The 22,166-nt window shown below is 40.9% G+C and overlaps 1 protein-coding gene across 1 annotated transcript in view; it reads right to left on the minus strand.

Annotated features, from left to right (window-relative positions):
- Nucleotides 1–22,166, minus strand: part of GUCY1B1 (guanylate cyclase 1 soluble subunit beta 1) — a gene marked incomplete at its 3' end in the record, with an annotated part of 45,213 nt that overhangs the window by 530 nt on the left and 22,517 nt on the right. Inside the window, exons 4-12 of the mRNA XM_079698825.1 lie at nucleotides 17,281–17,478; nucleotides 14,135–14,365; nucleotides 12,747–12,863; nucleotides 11,647–11,780; nucleotides 7,079–7,276; nucleotides 3,706–3,943; nucleotides 2,587–2,727; nucleotides 1,036–1,190; nucleotides 611–737 (exon numbers count right to left, since the gene is read on the minus strand). Of these exons, the coding sequence (XP_079554951.1) occupies nucleotides 611–737; nucleotides 1,036–1,190; nucleotides 2,587–2,727; nucleotides 3,706–3,943; nucleotides 7,079–7,276; nucleotides 11,647–11,780; nucleotides 12,747–12,863; nucleotides 14,135–14,365; nucleotides 17,281–17,478 (1,539 nt within the window). The remainder of the gene's footprint in view (nucleotides 1–610; nucleotides 738–1,035; nucleotides 1,191–2,586; nucleotides 2,728–3,705; nucleotides 3,944–7,078; nucleotides 7,277–11,646; nucleotides 11,781–12,746; nucleotides 12,864–14,134; nucleotides 14,366–17,280; nucleotides 17,479–22,166) is intronic.

The raw sequence follows: 22,166 nt of genomic DNA on the forward strand, positions 1-22,166 counted from the left end.
GAGTTCTGAGGCCCCCCAGCACCTGGGTTCAGGCTGGAGTACACCCAGGGCACGAGCATGCACCTATAGCTTCCCTGCGGAATCATTTAGATTCTGGAAAAGTATAAATCACTCTTCTCTCCAGGAAACACACACGAGGGACTAGGATGTCCAAAGATGCCCAAACATTCCCCGAGGTGACAGCGTGGCCCTTACAAGGATCTGGAGCATCATGGTTAGGAAATCTCTCGTGAAGGAGGCCCCGTCTTGGCCCTGGTGGCGACCTCACAACAGCTGAGGGCGCTGGGGAGGGCCCGGGGATGCCCCTCACCGCCCACTCCCCAGCTGGGTCTGAGCCAGATTAGGGAGGAACAACCAAAACCAGGTTTCCTCTGTCTAGTACTTTGGTTTTAAATTCATTAGAGGACAAAACCAGCAACCATAAAGTCTCCCCTAAGAAGTCTGTATTGTTCTAACCAGCTCACTAATGGTTCAGGATTTCTGCTGCTTTACTGAAGAGTTCACATAAGCAAGAATTCTTTGCAAATGAAATGTGTTTTCGGTGATTACGATTTAGCTCCCATGTTTATAGTCTGTCTTAAAAAAGGAATTACACTCTGATGAGTCATACCTCTGTTCCTGTAATTTTTCTGGATAGAAACCAAACTTGCATTGGCTCTTTTTTCCCCTTCATGGACACTGGGCCTCTGTGCTCCAAATGGAATTGTGGGTCTGAATTTTCTGGTGTCATGAGACATCTAAAGGGGATGGGGAACAGGGAGAGAAGCGTGGAGTATGGTTGCACAGAGAAAGTGACACACACCAAAGTTATTTAAAGATACCTCAAGGTTTTAGTAACAATGATCATAGCAGAAACTCCTAAGATGGTGAAGAATCACTTAAAATGTAAATAATGATACCATCTTCTCAAATAAATAATAAATAATCCTAAGAGCAGAGGTGATAAATGTTAAAGGTAATAAAAGCACCCAGGGAATTAAAACACATGCAAAGAGACATTTTTCAAATCAGTAAATACCTAGATGTGTCTCTTACCTGTATGTATATTCAGACACATTTATTTTTCCTTTTTGTCCAGTGGTTTCTGTTCGGCTTGTGAGGTTGACAGTATTTCCAAAAAGACAATAGCGAGGCATCCTCTGTCCTATGACACCAGTGACTACCTCCCCTGTGTGAATCCCTATGGTTATCTGCAGAAATCAAAGCTCTGCTTTAATAAATTCAATAATCTGAATTATTGCTTACTCTATATTAAAGAATAACATAGAGTCATCATATAAAAATCATAAGAATTCTCTAGAACTCCAAGCATATTACAGACAAAAACCCTCACAAAAATCTTTCAAGAGAAACATTCTTTTTGTCAAGTTTGAAGCTTTCAAAGATGTGAATCTGGCAACTTACATGAGACACAGGAAAGAGATTTTAAAAAATAAACCAGAAGGGACAGGGGGTTTTATCTCATCCTCATGACTTTCAGTACATGGAATAAAGAAGATTTCAAACAGGTGGACAGGTTTCCCATTTCTATGGAAGAATGTAGTACAATGGGTTCAATAAAATATTAGTCTTTGTTTATACAGATGGCCAAAAGGCACAAGAAAAGATGCTCAACATCGCTAGTTATTAGAGAAATGCAAATCAAGATTACAACGAGGCATCACCTCACACCAGTCAGAACAGCCATCATTAAAAAGTCTACAAATAACAAATGCCAGAGAGGGTGTGGAGAAGAGGGAACCCTCCAACACTGGTGGTGGAAATGTAAACGGGTGCAGCCAACATGGAGAACAGTATGGAGCTTCCTTAAAAAAATTAAAAATAGAGCCGCCATATGATCCAGCAATCCCACTCCTGGGCATATACCTGGAGAAAACTATAATTTGAAAAGATACATGCACCCCAATGTTCACTGCAGCACTATTTACAATAGCCAAGACATGGAAGCAACCTAAGTGTCCACTGAAGGATGGATAAAGAAGATGTGGTGCATATATACAATGGAATATTACTCAGCCATAAAAAAGAATGAAATAATGCCATCTGCAGCAACATGGATGGACCTAGAGATTATCATACTCAGTGAAGGAAGTCAGACAGAGAAAGACAAATATCATGTGATATCACCTATTATGTGGAATCTAAAATATGACACAGATGAACATATCTACGAAACACAGATTCACAGACATAGAGAACAGATATATGGTTACCCAAGGGGAAAGGAAGAGGGAGGATAAATCAGGAGGAGTTTGGGATTAACATATACACACAACTCTATATAAAATAACCAACAAGGATCTATAGTATAGTACAGGGAACTATATTCAATATCCTGTATTAAACCATAATGGAAAAGAACATTAAAAAGTATACACATTATATATGTATAACTGAACCACTTTTCTGTACAGTAGAAACACAACATTGTAAATTAACTATACTTCAATTAAAAAAAAATTAAAAATCTTAGTCTTTGTTGTCAAGATATTATTCCTTGTAAATAATGATTAGCTGGTCAAGAATATAAATCGGTTGTCCAAAAGGTCTATTACTACCATTATAATATCTGTTTTATCTACTAACCTGAACAGATTCACCATCTACCTGGACCTGGCCAGCAATTTCCATCATGTCCAAAGCCAGGTGGCAAATGGAACGTGCGTGGTGGATGCAGGGCTCTGGTAACCCACTCACCGTCATGTACTTATCACCGACCGTTTCCACCTAGCAGGGCACAGATTGGTCAGTACAAACATGACTGTTTCACTTGCTACCCTTACACAAAACACGTGCTTCCAATTGCTATCAATAACTTTCAACTTTCCTCCCCTGAATCTCTTAAAATTCTGATACCTTCAACTCCAACAAGAAGAAACGTCATTATTGGAAAGGTACACGTCTGGCACTTGGGAGTCTGATTACAGGCATTAGTTTTCCTCTAGTTAAGTCCCGGTTTCTCAGCTCAGATATGCTTACTACCCAGTAGAACAATTTACTACCCTATTTCCCCTTAAAACACTGATGGTTGGATGGGCCAAAGCTCCACTGCCCCCAGTTCAGTGATTTATCCTGGTCATCAACCACTGATTTTTATGATGTGCTCACCAAGTGTTACACTGTTGCTCGGAAAAAGACTATAAAATAAATAGTCCCTGTGGCACTTCTATGAATCCAGATGCCTGGGGGTGGTTTAGTTCACATTCTTGCCTTTACGAAGCAATATTCCACTGACGTCATTTTTCCAATTTCATATTTGTTACTAATTGAAACCAAGGGCAGAAATGCCTTATAAATGTTTCCCTTCAAGCTGATGTTATCTAAAAGCAGGTCTGAGTCCCCTTCTTATGCTCCATGATTTCTTTACTGTGCAAATCACTTTTACCTTTCAGTAAAAATGTCGCTTGCAGACCACAGACACGAATGCCATGTTTATATTACGTGTGATAAACCACCTGCATGGATTTAACATTTTATTTTAACTAGGGAATCGTCTGTTCCATTCATTTCAGTTACAAGGAAGAGAATGTTTTAGAACGAGAGGTAATTATTTAAGAAAATGGTAAATAACGAATGCATGAGAGCTGCCCGTACCAAGCCTGCTGGGCTACAGTCAGGGAATGGTGACTGCAGCGCCTCTGGAAGCCACGGCTTGAAACTTCAGAATCATGAATGGCACTGCATTAGGACAGGACCTGGACTTGCCTTATAAACAAATGGATTTTTCCGGGAATCTGTCAGAGTGTCGAATCTGGTATAGAGGTCGTTGAGGAGGTTGACAATCTTCATGGCCCCTTCCCCAGACGCATGCTTGCTGCAGAAGGTGTTGAAGCCCACGATGCCGCTGAAGAGGATGGTCACGTTGTCGTACCTCTTCGCAGGCACCGGACGCTTGTGCCTCAGCTCGTTGGCCACGGACGGAGGAAGGACAGAGTACAGCAACCTGTCCAGAGGGGTGAGGACAAAGCCACAGTGAGAGATGCTGAGAGCAGCTTCAGTGACTCTACGGCCCACTTCGTAGACTTCAATGCCATGTGCACTGTGCAGGCTTGGGTTCTGACAGGACACCCACTATTAGCCATCTTTGTAAGTCAAGTTGAGAAAATATAAATAATTGGTTTGTTTTAATCCCACAGAACATCCCCAAATCCAAACCAATTCAAAGCAAATCAAAATAAGCCAAACAAAACAGACAGACAAAACAGAGGACTGACACTGGGAAGTCGAAGTTCTCTTGCGTGGTCTTGTGTGTCGATGCTCCTGCTGTGACATTCACAGGATGAAAGAAGCCATTCAAGCACTTAGCACTGTATGGATCCCACAAAACCAGGGACACATTCACCTCTCAGGGATAAGCCATCTGCCTCAACGTTTGTCATCTGACATGAAAAGCAGATTTCCCCAACAAGGACCTACTGTACAGCTCAGGGAACTCTACTCAATATCCTGTAAAAACCTATAACAGAAAAGAATCTGAAAAAGAATATGTATATATGTATATATAACTGATTCACTTTGCTGTGCACCTGAAACTAACACAACATTATAAATCAACTATACTTCAATGAAAGAAAGAAAGGAAGGAAGAAAGAAAGAAAGGGAAAGGAAAGGAAGGAAGGAAGAAAGGGAAAGGAAAGGAAGGAAGAAAGAAAGGGGAAGGAAAGGAAGGAAGGAAGAAAGAAAGGGAAAGGAAAGGAAGAAAGAAAGAAAGAAAGGGCAGATTTTTCTGTTTCATTCCTGCCTCACTCCTTCATGGAAGAAACGGATAAAGCAGGTAGAAATTGGTCTAGACAAGAAAAGAGCTTATTTCCATTGACAATCCTGAGACCACGCTGATGGGACCAGGGGCCCTGGGGAGCGGGGAGAGTGGGGAGCACACGGGAGGGGTGAGAGCTGAGCAGAGAAGTGGAAGCAGGCAGACCTGCGGTTCCTTGACGTGACGGCGCAGAGGAGCAGACACCACCTCCGAGCCTCTTTCTCCCCTAAGCCAGACGGCACCGGTGCCAAGTTTAAGGTGCAGAATGGAGCTGAGGTCTCCTTTTTTCACTACCTTTAGTGGAATTTATTCAGTGTTTCACTTTTCATTTTCAAACAGAGAACATTTTATACAATATTTTAAAGCTGTATTTGAATATTAAATGTGACCACTACAACTACTTCATTTCAACAAAAATTCATAGTAAATGTTTATAATTAAATCACCTTGAACACCAAATACCAACGAAGATGGAAACCTTGGTGGTTTTCTAATATAACAGCCAGAGCAGGATCCGAGTAATTCAGACTTACAAATACAGGTGACTGTGAACCTTGGTCCTAAGTATTATCTTACAAGCTCCATAAAATGTGTTATTTTTCATGGTGGAAGTTGTACCACAGACTGATAAATATACATTTTGAGTTGTTTCTCAAGCAGTAGGAGGAATTTGATTGGCCCACCTCATCCCACATACTTTTGGAAATTTGCCAAATACCTGGAACGCTTAAGGGGTTCCCTTCAGGGACGTGAGGAAAGTAAAGGGGTGTTGAAGAAACTACAGTTTTCAGCTTCATTATACGAAGTAGAAGGGCAGGAAGAAGCTAGGGATGAAGACAGACATTTACATGGATTCTCTATCCATCTAAGCTGCCAATAAACAGTTAATTGATGTGTTTACCTGTGGGCACAGCATCCATCCATAGGCAACACACACACATCAATGCAAGAAAAGGACAGGAAGTGGTGCTGTTACCAACCCTATGGTGTCAAGTAGAGTGACATAGTTCTTACACGAAGGAAGATCAGGTCAATTCTCCAAGATAGCTTCCTACTATACAAACGTTAAACATGAACACGCAAGACCACCGGTAAAATTCTCTTACGAAAGTCAGTGATTTCATGCTTTTAATTAATTTTAATTAATATACTCAAGCAAGGCCAAGCAGTATGCACGATGTGTATTTGTTTAAATGAATTATTTGAAAACAAAATATTATCTTAAATGTTACTTGCCCAATAGTTCTTAATTTAATCCACCATTCGTAGAAAAATAATAGTTTTGTGTTTTGATCCCTTTGTTCATGTATCAAATTACAGATGCAATTGTTGTCATCACAGATGACACTACAGTCTGTCAGACTCACACCTGCCGAACCCAAAAATAATTTGGAGTCCAAGAACAGAACGCTTTTAAAATATAATGGCCAAATCTAAGTTCAGTGTTCAGTGTCCCCCAGTACCTGGGCAGCCCTGGCACCTAGAAGATGCTCGGTACACCTCTTGTGTGAAGAACTGGATGAACGGGTAGTTGGACTTGAAATATGCACTTGAATTATTCTTCTAATGATTTCCAGAGACATGCTTTAGCGTATATTCTTCCAGCTTGGTTTGTAAAATTACTGTTAGGACTGATTGATTTCTGTGTGCATAACTTCTATTTAAGTGATGTGTTAAGAGTTTACCTAGGACTCCAGACCTACGGCGGGTCCCACGCCTCAGAGTCTTGTTATAGGGAAGAACCTTTGTGTTCTATTACAAGCTAATCACTAACGGGGTGTTGCTTATCAGATTAAATTGTACACAATGGCCCATCTGTGGGAACCCTGCTCCCCAGGTCATGAGCCTTAAGCTAAATACCTTTGTTTAGCTCCCAGGAAACAGCCTGACTAGGCTCACCAGGGAGCGGCCGCAGGAAGGAAGACATTCACACCTCCCAGCCCCAGACGCTGCCGGGAACCAGGAAGTGCTTAGCTTTAGCCCCGCCCCTTTGGCTGGTCCCACCCCTTTGGCTTTAGCCCCGCCCCTTGGGCTGGTCCCACCCCTCTTTGGCTGGTTCCGCCCCTTTTAGTATAAAAGGAGCCCGAATTCTAACTCAGGCCAGATGGTCGTTTGGGATATGAGCCTGCCATCTTCTGGGTCTGCCGTCTTTCCGACTACGATCGCTGTTCCTTGCCCCAGCAACTTGTGTCTGGATTTACTGGCCTGCTGCGCAGCGAGCAGCCTGACGGTCAGTCTTAACTACAGCAGAGCCCCCGGCTACCACGCAGGCCAGCCCTGCCAGCCCTGCCCGCCCTCTTTAAGCACAGGGCACGTGCTTACGTATCTGTCTTCTTCTTTTCATCTTCCAGGGCACGCAATGTGAGCTGCAGCCTGTCCGTGAGGATTTCCAGCTCCTGGGTCAGCTTGTACTCCTCTCGGAACTGCTCCCCCAGCAGCACGAGGTCCCGCGTGGCATCGTGCAGGGGGATGTCGCTCAGGTACAACCCTCGCCGGGTCAGGTCGTCCAGGTTCATGACACTGTCACAGGGAGAAGGAGGCACTGTCAGTCCCCAGGGTTCCCACGGTAACACTGCCCTGGCTCCTGTCCAGGAGTCTAATCCTGCCGCCTGCCATTCAGCAGGTCAGGCAGAAGAAAATCTGGAGAAAAGCGAGAGGAATATGCTTCATTCTTCTCAATATTTAAACATCTATCAAAAGAGCAGTGAACTTGACATGCACTTTTGCCAAATGGCACTTTCTAACGCCATCAGCCTAAATTAAAAGATAATGTGAAAAACTGCCCTACGAAACCCACTCGGGTTTTTAACACAAGCCTGTTACTTATTATTGCCACAGTTTTTCCTCATTATGAAGAGATGAAAAAAAAGTTATCTTTACTCTCTTTAACAAGGATAACAGTGTTTCTTCTGAGAAGCTAGTTCATTGTTGCCTTAGGGGTTCTATGACGTAACTAGGTGTCTTCTCTTTCACAGACGATGATGAAAGGTTTACAACCTGATTTATGACCCATCTTCAACATGACTTTTCTGTACTCATGACTTTCTAACATGCACTTTCTATTCTACTCTTATTTCTGGCTCTAATTTCTTCTACTACTGTTATTTTCTTTGACAAATTTTCTCATTTATTTGAAACAGTATTTGCTCTTGCTGAATTTGATGCATCTTTGTAACTTAAGTCATTCTTAGAACAATGTAATATTTATTGATTCGGTGAAGATATGGTAAGTAAAAAGTTGACTTTTAAAAAATTTAGTATTTGGTTAAAATGTCTGAAGGTTACATTCTTGGTTTGAATTCTTTAAATGCAAAGTAATTATTTCCAGTCGTACATAATAATAATTTCTCTAAAATGACATAACTGTGTTGTGACTTTACTAAAGAAATTGGGATTAATAAAATGCCTCCCTGCAATATATTCTCAGCAGAAATGTCCATAAATCAAAGCAAAAATTAGCATGCTAATAAAGAAAAATAAAATGATCAGTTTACTATTGACACACACCCTTCAGGAAAGAGGCCAGATCATCCACCAAATGGTTTACAAGACCTTCCAGTGAGCAGAGGAAAAATGACTATAACTCTAAAATGAAAATGAAGGGTTAAAATGCTCCTATTGAGTGAGAAAACTTAATCAAATTATGTCTCATTGTTCTCAAAACTTATTTATTATTATTTTAATGAGCTATTAACTTTTTTTTCCCGTTTTTTTCTTAACATCTTTATGGGAATATAATTGTTTTACAATGGTGTGTTAGTTTCTGCTGTATAACAAAGTGAATCAGCTATATGTATACTTATATCCCCATATCCCTTCCCTCTTACATCTCCCTCCTACCCTCCCTACCCCACCCCTCTAGGTGGTCACAAAGCACTGAGCTCATCTCCTTGTGCTATGTGGCTGCTTCCCACTAGCTATCTATTTTACATTTGGTAGTGTATATATGTCCATGCCGCTCTCTCACTTCGTCCCAGCTTACCCTTCCCCTTCCCTGTGTCCTCAAGTCCATTCTCTACATCTGCGTCTTTATTCCTGTCCTGCCCCTAGGTTTTCCAGAACCATTTGTTTTTTGTTTTGTTTTTTTAGATTCCATATATATGTTAGCATACGGTATTTGTTTTTCTCTTTCTGACTTACTTCACTCTGTATGACAGACTCTAGGTCCATCCACCTCACTAAAAATAACTCAATTTCGCTTCTTTTTATGGCTGAGTAATATTCCATTGTATACATGTGCCACATCTTCTTTATCCATTTGTCTGTCGATGGACACTTAGGTTGCTTCCATGTCCTGGCTATTGTAAACAGAGCTGCAATGAACATTGTGGTACATGACTCTTTGAATTATGGTTTTCTCAGGGTATATGCCCAGCAGTGGGATTGCTGGGTCATATGGTAGTCCTATTTTTAGTTTTTTAAGGAACCTCCATACTGTTCTCCATAGTGGCTGTATCAATTTACACTCCCACCAACAGTGCAGGAGGGTTCCCTTTTCTCCACACCCTCTCCAGCGTTTGTTTGTAGATTTTTTGATGATGGCCATTCTGACTGGTGTGAGGTTATATACCTCATTGTAGTTTTGATTTGCATTTCTCTAATGATTAGTGATGTTGAGCATCCTTTCATGTGTTTGTTGGCGATCTGTGTATCTTCTTTGGAGAAATGTCTATTTAGGTCTCTGCCCATTTTTGGATTGGGTTGTTTTTTTGATATTGAGCTGCATGAGCTGCTTGTATATTTTGGAGATTAATCCCTTGTCAGTCGCTTCATTTGCAAATATTTTCTCCCATTCTGAGGGTTGTCTTTTCATCTTGTTTATGGTTTCCTTTGCTGTACAAATGCTTTTAAGTTTCATTAGGTCCCATTTGTTTATTTTTGTCTCCATTTCCATTTCTCTAAGATCAAAAAGGATCTTGCTGTGATTTATGTCATAGAGTGTTCTGCATATGTTTTCCTCTCAGAGTTTTATACTGTCTGGTCCTACATTTAGGTCTCTAATCCATTTGGAGTTTACTTCTGTGTATGGTGTTAGGAAGTGTTCTAATTTCATTCTTTTACATGTAGCTGTCCAGTTTTCCCAGCACCAGTTATTGAAGAGGCTGTTTTTTCTCCACTGTATACTCCTGCCTCCTTTATCAAAGATAAGGTGACCATACATGCGTGGGTTTATCTCTGGGCTTTCTATCTTGTTCCATTGATCTATATTTCTGTTTTTGTGCCAGTAACTTTTTTCCTCTTGGGGTTATTTATTTTGTAAGTAAAGCTGCTTTCAGTTGATCTCATTTCGTGTGAGTACTGGTTTCTCTATACACATGAGCAGGTCCCATATGACAATCGGTGAGTGTGTCACTATATAGCCAATTTCTGCATATGGTGATTAGCAAGTAGACTCTAAATTTCCTGCTTCTATTTCCAAAGAAACCCTTCTCTCCATGAATAGAAACTGTCCCTATTGAGAAGCTGTCATTCTACCGATGCTCAACTTGGAAAGAGGCAGAAGGAAGACCACTTATTTGTAGCAGTTGAAGATATAGTTAGATCAATGGAGGTTATTAATAAAAAATATAAAGAGTTCATATTCCCTAATTTTGTCTCTTTTATTTTCATAATATATATGCTCAGGGGAAAAACCCATCATTAGTCTTATAGAGTCTTTAATACCATATTAATAATTTCCAAGGAAGGTGTTACAAAATTCATTTGATTTTTCAGAAATTTTAAGACAATATCTTTAAATGAAAAGTGATCAGTTGGACTTTAAATTAAATTTTTAATCAATAGCCCACCAAAACATCCTTTCTTGAGTGATACTAAATAATGTGCATACATTTTGTCTGCACAAAGTTATAAATACACAAAATATCAGCTAACAAGTTCTGTAGTTATCTATGTATACTGCTCTCAAGTAAATTTAGATATATGTTTCTTATTCTAAATTCCCATGCATCTTTTAGTAGAATGCTTGTCACACTGGGAAAATACCAACCTACAGTTTTACTTCCCTCTACTGTTTATTATATTTATTTTTAAAATTAATTAATTGATTAATTTGGTTTTGGCTGCATTGGGTCTTTGTTGCTGTGCGTGGGCTTTCTCTAGTTGTGGCAAGCGGGGCTGCTCTTCGTTGCAGTGCACGGGCTTCTCATTGTGGTGGCTTCTCTTGTTGTGGAGCACAGGCTCTAGGCATGTGGGCTTCAGTAGTTGTGGCACGTGGGCTCAGTAGCTGTGGCTCACAGGCTCTAGAGCGCAGGCTCAGCAGTAGTGACACACGGGCTTAGCTGCTCTGCGGCATGTGGGATCTTCCCGGACCAGGGCTCGAACCTGTGTCCCCTGCATTGGCAGACAGATTCTTAACCACTGCGCCACCAGGGAAGTCCTGATGTTTATTATAAATAACGTTATTTACATAAATGTCAACTTAAAACTATATTTTGAATAGTGTATCTCAGTTAAAGTAGTGAAATAGTTTTAATATAAAATAGCTTACATCCAGAAATCATTAGAAAAGTAATTTCTTGATGCCAAATATAACCATGTATTTCTGCCATCGCATTACATGCTTTAAAGGTTTGCTTATGGACATATCATGCGTCTTTGAAAGGTACAAAGCTACAGAGTTAGCTACCTTCAGATTAGGTATCCCCTGATCTAATGGCATAAACACTCAGCAAATCGACTAAGATATGGCAAATAAAACAGAAGACATGACTTCTTCCGAGTTTATTGCAAATGTTCAATGAAGTTATCCTTGTTATAGAGAGGCGTATAAAAAGAGTTGTGAAGTCTAAGCATACTTTGTAGAAACAATTGAATAAAAAGATATTGGACTCCTTCATTAGCGCAAGATGGGTACTTCTATCTATTGTAATTCACCTTGAAGTGATTACCTTGGTGAGCACAGGAAAAGTATGCTGTCTGCTTCAGTTAAGTAGATCATCTGGCCCTTGAGCCGTAAGCAGCTGATCTCAGTGCCCGTCAGTTCATCCTCACACTCTGATTTCTCTACATCCAACAACCCTTCCTGGAAAAGGCAAGACACAACCGTCCACTCATGCCTTTGTCTCTACCTAACGACTCAGCCGAGAAGGACACAGAGACTTCATCCCCACCAAACCATAAGGGAGAACATCGGCCCAGGTAGAACAGGAGAGGCGTTTCACCAGAGTCCACCAGGTAACAAGCAGACAGCCTTACATCACTGCAGAAAAGCCAACTGACCGTTTCCTTTGAACCCAGAAAGACAGTAGCTGTGCTACTTTCACATCTTTATGGAAAGCTTCAGTGAGTCTTATTTCTGATTTTCCACCATGGCCACAGCACGTAATCCCAGGCTCTAGCAAAGACCAAACCCAGTGTCTCCATGCCCACCTCTACATGCACAGAGCAGCTGGAAGCAGCTGGTTCCAAATACAGGAAGTAGGTGCGGGGAAGACCTTTGTAGGTGGAGGGCGGAAACGATGATGAGCTTCGTCCTCTGGAACACCTGGGCTACAACAGCCCCAAGAACAGAAACTACGAGATCTGGGCACGACCAACTATCAACTGAATGAAAATGTTATCACTTGTATATCCCCCACAAAAATGCCCTGAAGAATAACGGACAATTTAGGGAACAACAAACCAGCGGCTTTGGGTGAAGTTTAAAAAATCTTTATTAGTTCCCCAGATTTCTAAAACAGGAGTCTGTAGCTGTATATTGAGTAAAAGGTGTTGGTTTCATTGTGTGCACCCGGGCAGCCTGGGCAAGGCCTTCTCCAAACTTTCACGCGTTTCTTCTAACCAGAGGAGAGGGTCCCACTGCCCTACAGGCAACCCCCAAATCAGCACTGTTGCCTTTGAAACAGGACTCCCTTCGGGCTCTGGTTTTTCTCTATATATACCTTCTGCATCTCACAGAATGTTTTTGCAGCTAATTCTCCCTGTGGAACACTTCTAATCTGTAACAGACCTTACTTCCTCACATTTACTGAAATAATATCTCAATTACCTTGCTTCTCAATACGAAGACCGTATTGATGTGTGAGAGGATCCCATGGAAACTGATATCAATATGAGGACGGACCAGGGAGAAGACAGACAGGAGGTTGCAGGTCCCAGGCTGGAGCTAAAATACAGATGAAAAGAAAAGGATACTTAGTCGATAATTCTTATGATTTGATAGTAGTTATTAGATCAGACCAGCTCAACAGCACTTCAACATAGAAAATCGTAATTATTATGTAGGAAAGTGACCTCAACTGTGGACTCACATCATCATCTAAGCAGCTTGGCAACTAAATGAACATCCAGTAGTTGCCTGAACATGAAACCTAATATGGAATCAGGGGACTAATATTCAAATATAAGCTAATCTAAACAAGAGAAGAATTTTTGAAGAAAAAAGAATGGAACTTAGCTTTTAAATTGTAGCATGAGGTGTTAGATGTCCATGGCTTAAAATGAAATTTAAATAGCAAAACCACCCACGACACTCATAGTTTATCAGGAAACGGCTAATTAACAGTAAAAGGGAAAGTGAGTGACTGCTTACACTAAGTGATCTTCATCCACCCTCTAGCCTCACAGTATAACAAGGGGAAAGCAGGCCAAGAGGGACGTGACACAGTCAAGGTCATCAATGGAGGAGAGGCAGAGCCAGCATAACAGCCCAGTCCACACATCGTTCTGCTTCCAGATTTACGGGTTCATGCCAGATCCCATGTGAGTTCATCCTGAATTGTGTCCTTAATTACAAGCAAAAAGTATCTCTAGACACATGTCACGTGCAATTCCAAAAGTCAGAAAAGGAGAGAAAAGAAAAAGTAGGAAGAGAGGACTTGACAATGGGTCTGAATAAGAAGAAGATAATATAATAACAATAATAATAATACAAGTCAAACATAGATTCCTGGCATCACCCAACTGCTGTCTTTTGATGCTTTTTCTACTAAACCCCACGGTAACCTCTACTGCTTTCCTCTTTGGTGTATTTTAACTTCCTTTCTTTTCCCTGCAAATGTCAGTGGTTGATTTTGAAAGTTATTTTCAGACAGTAGATATTCAGTGACTATTTCCTCCATGTTGAATAAATTAAGTGAAAACTGATTATGTTACTGGAAAGTTACTCACTTCCTCATTAAAACAAGTACACTATTCCCACAGAATTCTCCCACTGCCCTTGTGATTAAAACAGAAAACAATAAGTAGCTGTCCTAGGCAGAGCTGCAGTATGCTCAAACATACTTAGTTTACAGTTACAGAACTTCTGTGACGTACAGTGTGCTCCATGTTACCTGATATATAAGCAAAGGGTTAAAGGTGTGAATGGTCACCTGTAACAATAGTGTCTTTGTGGCGTTTTGTCTCAGGCCCCAAGGGAGTGTGATATATTTTTACCTGGGGAAGGACTCTGTAGATGGCATTGCCACACTGAGTGACCACGAGATCCCGGTTGAATATGATGTGAAAGGGAAAAGCTTTGCAGAAGGTATATGGGCTGATGCGTGATTCCTGGGTACCATTTTCTTCAAATCTGTCAAGATCTTCATAAAAATCCTCTTCTTTTGACTCTTTTTCTTCAATCAAAAATTGAGTATGATCACATTCTTCGTTTCTTTGCTGAATAACCTGGATGCCAAAAGGGGAAATGGTGTTAATTGTCTGCATTTAGTTACAATACCTAAGAAACTGGTGATGCGAACTGCATTTAGCAGGTTAACTTTTAAAATTTAATATATGCAAACACTATACACACCTAATATAGAAAACTATTTCTGGACATTGATTTATGAAATTTGAAGACTGACTAAATTCACAGAAAGATAGCCAATCTGGTACGAGTCCCCTAGTGGTCCATGCAGCCTCTTTGGTAGAATTTGGGGGAAAGCACCCCCTTGTCCTGGTGGGCTCAGCACCCCTCAGCCAGGCACACGTACAGTAGACACCCTACACATCATACAGAGTGTTATGTTTAATATGATCAAAAATGACATGCACAAACAGGGAAATGAAATGATAGAAATACATATTTAAAAATATATGCCATGTCATTTTTTTATCCATCAATTGGCAAGTATATAAAATGACAGTATCAAATGAGGTAGGACACAGAAGAAGAGTCATGTCACATGTCACTAATGGGGGTATTCTGACTAATCTTTCTGAAGAATAGATCGACAAAATGCATAAAAATCCCCCCTCCCCAAATTACCTTTTTTGATTTAATTCCAAATCTAGGACTTTATTCTATGGGAGTAATCATGATCATGAGCGAAGCTCTCTAATTTAAAGAATAACTACATTTCTAAATATTATTCACAGGCAAATAAATGATTAAGCTTTAAAAAAGATTTTTCCTTTCGAGTTTAAGAAACTGCAAGCAACACATCCTCTTATAAAGGGAAAAAAACATATCTCAAATTGCAGCCAGATCAAAATGGGAAATAGTTGAATGAGTATTTCTTCAGTTGCAGCTAAATGAAGGCAAAACATTGCTCTTTTTCACTTTTTTCCTTAGTTCACTGCAGCAAACTCTGACACTTAAGAACAAACCTCAATTAGTATGTCCGCTATTGTATATGTTTTCCCAAATGTAGTTTCATGGTGAAATCAGGATATTACTACTAAAACTGTCATACTAATCTACTACACTGCTGAAAGATTAATATCCTTATTTATGATTGGAAAATTCTGCCCCATGAAGATTGATTTCCCTAAAGTCTCATAAACAAAACAAAACAATCTTAAAATTTTGATGTTCTGCTGTGTTTCCATTTCAGCTAGAAGAACTGAATTATATGCAACCTAAATTTACTAATGAATTCCTCAATTATATCCTTTTGCTTTGGTTAAATCAGCAAAATGAACAGCTTTTCTGATCATATTTTTACCCTCTCCTTCGTATATCACCTTCATGACATGGTCTAATATTCCTGAAGTAGTTAAAATTGTCTGGTAGCTCTGGACCTATTAAACTTAGGGATTCAACCTAAGAATACCTCAAGAAATTAAAACAGTGCCTTTGAAAAACATTAACTATACCAAATATAATTACCAAATGCAAATATTTCAGACATCTATATTGGAATACTTGAATAAATGAAGGTCACAAGACAACCCACATTGTATAAGTGGGATGTATAAAGTGAACCCCATAATTATACAGTGCTACTGCTGTCAACCTCCCATACCAAAGGCTCTAATAACCATGGCAACTGCAGTTTCCAAGGGTGCACCAGTTTATGTTGCTTTCCTAAAGTTTCTATGCCCTTACTTCTTGCTCAGCTTGGCTATGTAATGAACAAACCAAGAGCAGACCCAGTATTTACAACCCCCTTGATACAGGCTCATGTACTATAAGTGAAGTGTTAGTTCGGTGTCAGGATCCAAAGTTGGAAATGAAAGGCATATACAATTTTAATTGAATTCCAGTGAGATTTCTAATCACGGGTGAATTTCAATCCTTGACCCAAGTTTTTAATTTTTAAATGTCTCTGGATTTGATAATGTTACGTTATCCATACTCCCACTTTCTAGTTGTAGAGAAACTAAGGATGCACCTGTGGAGCACGTAAAAAATGACACCAACTCTTGAAAGAAAAAACACCCGTGAAATCTCATGTGACATTACTAGATTAAATATACCGCATACTTTTCTAAATTAATTTAAATGTTACAATTTCTATTTGTGTAATACTGTACTTAAAGTGTGGGCTTCCCACACATGTTAGAATGTAACTATAGATCTAAGAAAGCACTGCCTATTAGATTTTCTATAAAGAAAGAAAACTGAAATAGGGTACCCTCTGCCCACTTTTCTCAAACCTAGGGCCACTGAAAAAATGTCTCTTGGGGCTGAATACGCTGAGCACACAAAACACAGCTCCCTGGGAGTGACTCTCTGGATTAGAAATAAGGAAAAATGATGGCTCCCTTTATTGCACAGCTATTCTATCAATACCTTGAAATTATCACTCAAAACTGACAGTGTGAATTATCAACAGCAACACATTTTTTTAAATTCTGAGACCAGCTTCTTTTACCAAGTGATCTAATTAAAAAAAAAAAAAAAAGCAAAAGTTTTAGCCCACAAAAATGAAATACTCGAACCACATTTCAAGGACAAACCAAAAAATCCACACACACAAAAAAAAAACCCAGTAAAATACTACTTCATTTCATATTATTTTACAATGTGTCCATGTTACAGGGTTTTTTTTTGTATTCTGAAGGCCACAGCTCAGCCAGACACAGGTCCTCCTGCTTCCCAGCTAGTGTGAGCTCACAGGAAGTGCAAATTAAATTTCCCGTTGCCTTGAGCAATATATATAATTAGAAAGAAAAATCTGTTCCCACAAGGAAAAACCACCCTGTATATGCATTCCAAGCCAAATATAGAAGACTGCCAGCGTTGCCACTGTTACGGCTGGTCTCTACCTCTGCTGAGCGCCACTAGCAGCGCTGAGCAGGGCCACGTTCAGAGCACCTTTCTAACACCCCGCATGTCATCAGTGCCCAGAAGAGCCCCAGTTACTGACCATTACCTTCATGTCTATTTCAGTGTCATGTATCTGCTGAGCTACCGTCTTAATGATCCCGATGACGATGTCCTGCAGGCCTTCCCTCTCTGAGTAGTAGTGCAGGATGAGCCCTTTGCCCTTCTCTGCATCGGTGCACCTAAAGGAAGGTGCCCGCATACCCGGGTAGATGGTAGCGAGGTGGTCATGCAGGGCGTCGAGGTTCTGCAAGGAAGTGGACAGAGCAGTGAGTAAGCCCTGCTCCCAGGGGGCAGCTGCCCTCGGGACAGGAGCCTGAGGAAGCAGACTCGGGTCTGAGTTCAGGGGCCCACGGGCCATGCGAACACGCACAGGGCACATCCTTCCCTGCTGCATCCAGATGTCGGTAAGGCAAGAGCCACGGAGAACTTGAAACTAAGCTGACGAAATTAAGAAGAACATCTGTGTGAATGGATAAAGAAGATGTGGTACACACACACACACACATATATATATAATGGAATACTACTCAGACATAAAAAAGCATGAAATAATGCCATTTGCAGCAACATGGATGGACCTAGAGATGCTCATACAAAGTGAAGTACATCAAAGACAAATACCATATGACATCACTTATATGTGGAATTTAAAATATGACACAAAAGAACATATCTACGAAAGAGAAACAGGCTTACAGACATAAAGGACAGACTTGTGGTTGCCAAGGCGGGGCGGTGGGGAATGCACTGGGAGTTTGGGGTCAGCAGATGCAAACTACTGTGTATAGGACAGATAGGTCCTACTGTATAGCACAGGGAACTGTATTCAATATCCTGTGATAAACCATAGTGGAAAAGAATATGAGGACTTCCCTGGTGGCGCAGTGGTTAAGAATCCGCCTGCCACTACAGGGGACCTGGGTTGGAGCCCTGGTCCGGGAAGATCCCACTTGCCGCAGAGCAACTAGGCCCGTGTGCCACAACTACTGAAGCCCGCGTGCCTAGAGCCCGTGCTCTACAACAAGAGAAGCCACCGTAATGAGAAGCCCGCGCACCGCAAGGAAGAGCAGCCCCCGCTCGCCGCAACTAGAGAAAGCCCGCGTGCAGCAACGAAGACCCAACGCAGCCAAAAATAAATAAAATTAAAAAAAAAACTAAATAAATAATAAACCTTTGCATTAAAAAAAGAATATGAAAAAGAATGTGTATATATATGGATAACTGAATCACTTTGCTCTACAGCAGAAATTAACACAGCATTGTAAACCAACTGTATTTCCATAAATTAAAAAAAAAGAAAAATATCTGTGACTGTTAACAGTGGAAACATTTTAAGGAAGGTAAACAAACAAGGGGGTGTAAAACGGATGCCTGAAGCAGAAAAAAGAAACACAGTTATGAGCTAAGACAAAGGTATGCATATTTACAAGAGTTTGGGGCAGTTGTATATTTATGTTATGATAACCAGCATGGAATGCCCAAAGTGATCGATCACATATTACACTTTGTTTCCACTACAATCCTAAAACTTGACTATTAATTCAAAAACTACATCAGAGTTATAAGCATATGAAAATATAAGCATACTCTTTGTGAAATAGTATTTTAGTAATTAAAATCATTTTGGAAATTATATCAGTATAATTTCTTCATGTTCATTTATAGTCTCCAAGCAAGGTACAGCCTCATAGCTAACCTGTGAAATTGAACCTTTTGGAACTGAAGTCTTGGAAAACTAATAAATTTGCAAATAAATATTTTCTGTTCTGATAGCCTTGTGATTAATTTAGAATGTATCAAATTCCCCACTTTCTTGTATTACTCTCTAATATTAAAAAAAAAAAAGATTTGTTTAAAGATCAGAAGAAATGGTGCGAGCTATACTACTGACTGGGTGCAACATGGCTTTCCAACACTTAATTCATAATGCGTGTTGTGTGTGTGTGTGTTGCACAAATATAGTAGCTCACACACATAGCATAGCATGGTACAGGAATTAAGAGCAAGGTGGCTTTAGAAGGAATAAAGACGGAGATGTAGAGAACGGACTTGAAGACACGGCGGGTATGGGGAAGCTTGGACCAAGTGAGAGAGTAGCACTGACATATGTACACTACCAAATGTAAAATAGATAGCTAGTGGGAAGCAGCTGCACAGCACAGGGAGATCAGCTCGGTGCTTTGTGACCACCTAGAGGGGTGGGATAGGGAGGGTGGGAGGGAGAGGCAAGAGGGAGGGGATATGGGTATATATGTATACATATAGCTGATTCACTTTGTTATACAGCAGAAACTAACACACCATTGTAAAGCAGTTATACTCCAATAAAGATGTTTTTTAAAAAACCCAATATAAAATTAATCACTTATTAAAAAAAAAAATCAAGCCAACTTTGGGAATTCGCTGGTGGTCCAGTGGTTAGGACTCCGTACTTTCACTGCTGAGGGCCCAGGTTAGATCCCTGGTTGGGGAACTAAGATCCCGCAAGCTGAATGGTGTGTCCAAAAAAAAAGAAAAATGAAAAAACAATTCAACTATTTAAAAAATAACTAAATAATAATAATAAAAATAATCAAGCAGACTTGGATTTAAATCATGACATTGTCATTTTATGATAATGTAGCCAACCTACCCAACCTTTCTAAGGCTTGATTTCTTCTGATAAAATGGAAATAACTAAAATGATGTATATAAAGCATGAGCCCACCCCAGATGTAGTAGGCAAAATAATGGTGTCCCCAAGGTTCCAGACCTAGTCCCTTTGAACATGTTACCTCACATGGCAAGAGAGATTTTGCAAATGGCATTAAGGTTATGGACCTTGCTTGGGAAGATTATGGTTGGGCCCCAGCCTAATCCCATGAGCGACTGAGTCCTTAGGTGCCAAGAACCTTTCCTGGTTGCAGGGAGGGATGTGGGAACTGAGGAGGAACCAGGGTCTGAGGAACAGGACACCGCACGCAGGGCCTGGGGAGAGCCTAGGGCCTTACGAGCCCCCACGATGGCCGGTAAGGAAACTGGTCCACAGCCCTATGTCTGGCCCCGGGGGCTGAATTCTGCCTACACCCGATCGAGCGAGGAAACCTTCCCCATCCTCCATCCCCATCCGCAGCCCTGCTGGCCCCCTGACCATGGTCCAGGGAGACCCCTATGGCCTCCCAACATACGCAAGTGCAGGATAATAATGTGTGTTGTTTTAAGCACTTATGGTTGTGGGCATTTGTCATGGTAGCAGTAAAACAGCTAATTCACCAAATAGGAACCTGTCAATAACTGGTGATTTTGCTAAAGAGAATGGGAAAAGCAAAACGGTCTCAGGATGCCCTGGGCCTCAAGGAGCACATCTGAAAAGGAGGTGTGGAAAGGGGCCAAAACGGAAGGACGGTTCTCGTTCCAGATGCCTCAGAGAGGCCAGTTTACGGAAACAAGGATCCAGTAAGACGTCAGTTAGGACACGGCGCGAGTATGGCAGGAGGCAGCTCCGTGAGGGCACGTGCGGCCCTGCGTCGCCAAACGCTCATCCGTGCGCTGTCTGTGCAGCGTATAAAGCACGTGCACTGCGCGTCACGCAGGTTGTGCGCTGCAGCCGGGGGCAGGGGACAGGGCTGGCCCAGATCTGCACCACACGGACCCAAACTGTAAGCAGTTCATGGTTTAGATCACAAACCAATGTGCAGAGTGGCTTTGGGTGCCTACAAGGGTTAGGGTTAGACTAAAGGATGGGGGTCCAAAGACACAGAGTGCAGGTAAGAGCTGAGGTCACGAAGGCTGACATTCTGATTGGGATATATGGCTCCAGTCCCCTCAACTGGTGAAGCTGGCTTCTTTTTGAAATGCCTTCAGGCCTAGGGCTAAAATTTGGTTTTCTGCCCCACCAGTTCCACCTGTTATAATCAAGTCAGGCCAGTTCTTAACTCAAATACCAAGTGGTCCTGATTGCTCCATAGGCTGCCGTTACCAGGTAAAAGGAACCCAACACAGCAGATGCTAAGGACGGACAGTTTACAGAAACCTCGAGCAGCTGAAGGCCTGAGACGACTTCACTTGCTAAGTCACACAGAGGGTTTTCCTATGATGAGGTCTTCCCACGGGAACCCTCTCCTGGGAAGGGAGACATGAAGACTGCCCCTCATAACCCTGCCAGACCCCTTACACGTCTGCTGATGCTGCAAAAACGCTGTCATAGAAAAGCTGGTGAGAAAAAAGATCATCAAGAGAGTTTTGTATGTGTTCCCTGCAAAGCCAAAATTCAGCCTGTTGCTGCTAAATTAAATTTCTGTTCTTGTTCCTAAAATAATTTCCTAATGTAGTCAGGCCCGGGTACTGTGTTGTGGCTCATTTTCATGAAAAAATTTTAAAATGAGTCAAACAGTAACTTGAAATATGTAGATTATTTTTTTTTCAATTTCTCTTCTATAAAATGTTCACATACAGTACATCTTAAGTCAATATGCCTAGATTACTTTCACACTCATCTGTTTTCATCTTGTGTCATATTATATGAGCACATTTCTATACACAGGTAAGCAGATGGCAGGAAGCGGTACCGATGGTACCATTCACCTTCTCTGCATCTTTGATGCTAAAGAAAGCGAGAGATGAGCCAGGAGTCACACAGGGACAGGCACTGCTCCCTATATGTGGGGACATTTTAATTTAAATAATTAAATAACGCCATCTTAATTTAATATTTGCCTTAAAGGTATTGTTAATACTAAAGTATTAATAATAAAATGTTGCTTAAATTTATCAATCCAAAGCAAGTGGGAAATCAAGACACATGAGGTCATGTCAATCTTTTAATAAGTCTCTGTGGTAACCAACTCTCCAGGGACTGACTGTTTTGTCGAGTTTGCTATTAATTAGACAACTAAAGTGCTTTCCTGGAGCATAAAAGATTTAACACCACTTAATGTAATATTGATTTTCTTT

Source organism: Hyperoodon ampullatus, assembly GCF_949752795.1.
Source record: "Hyperoodon ampullatus genome assembly, chromosome: 1".
NCBI classification, from domain to species: Eukaryota; Metazoa; Chordata; class Mammalia; order Artiodactyla; family Ziphiidae; genus Hyperoodon; species Hyperoodon ampullatus.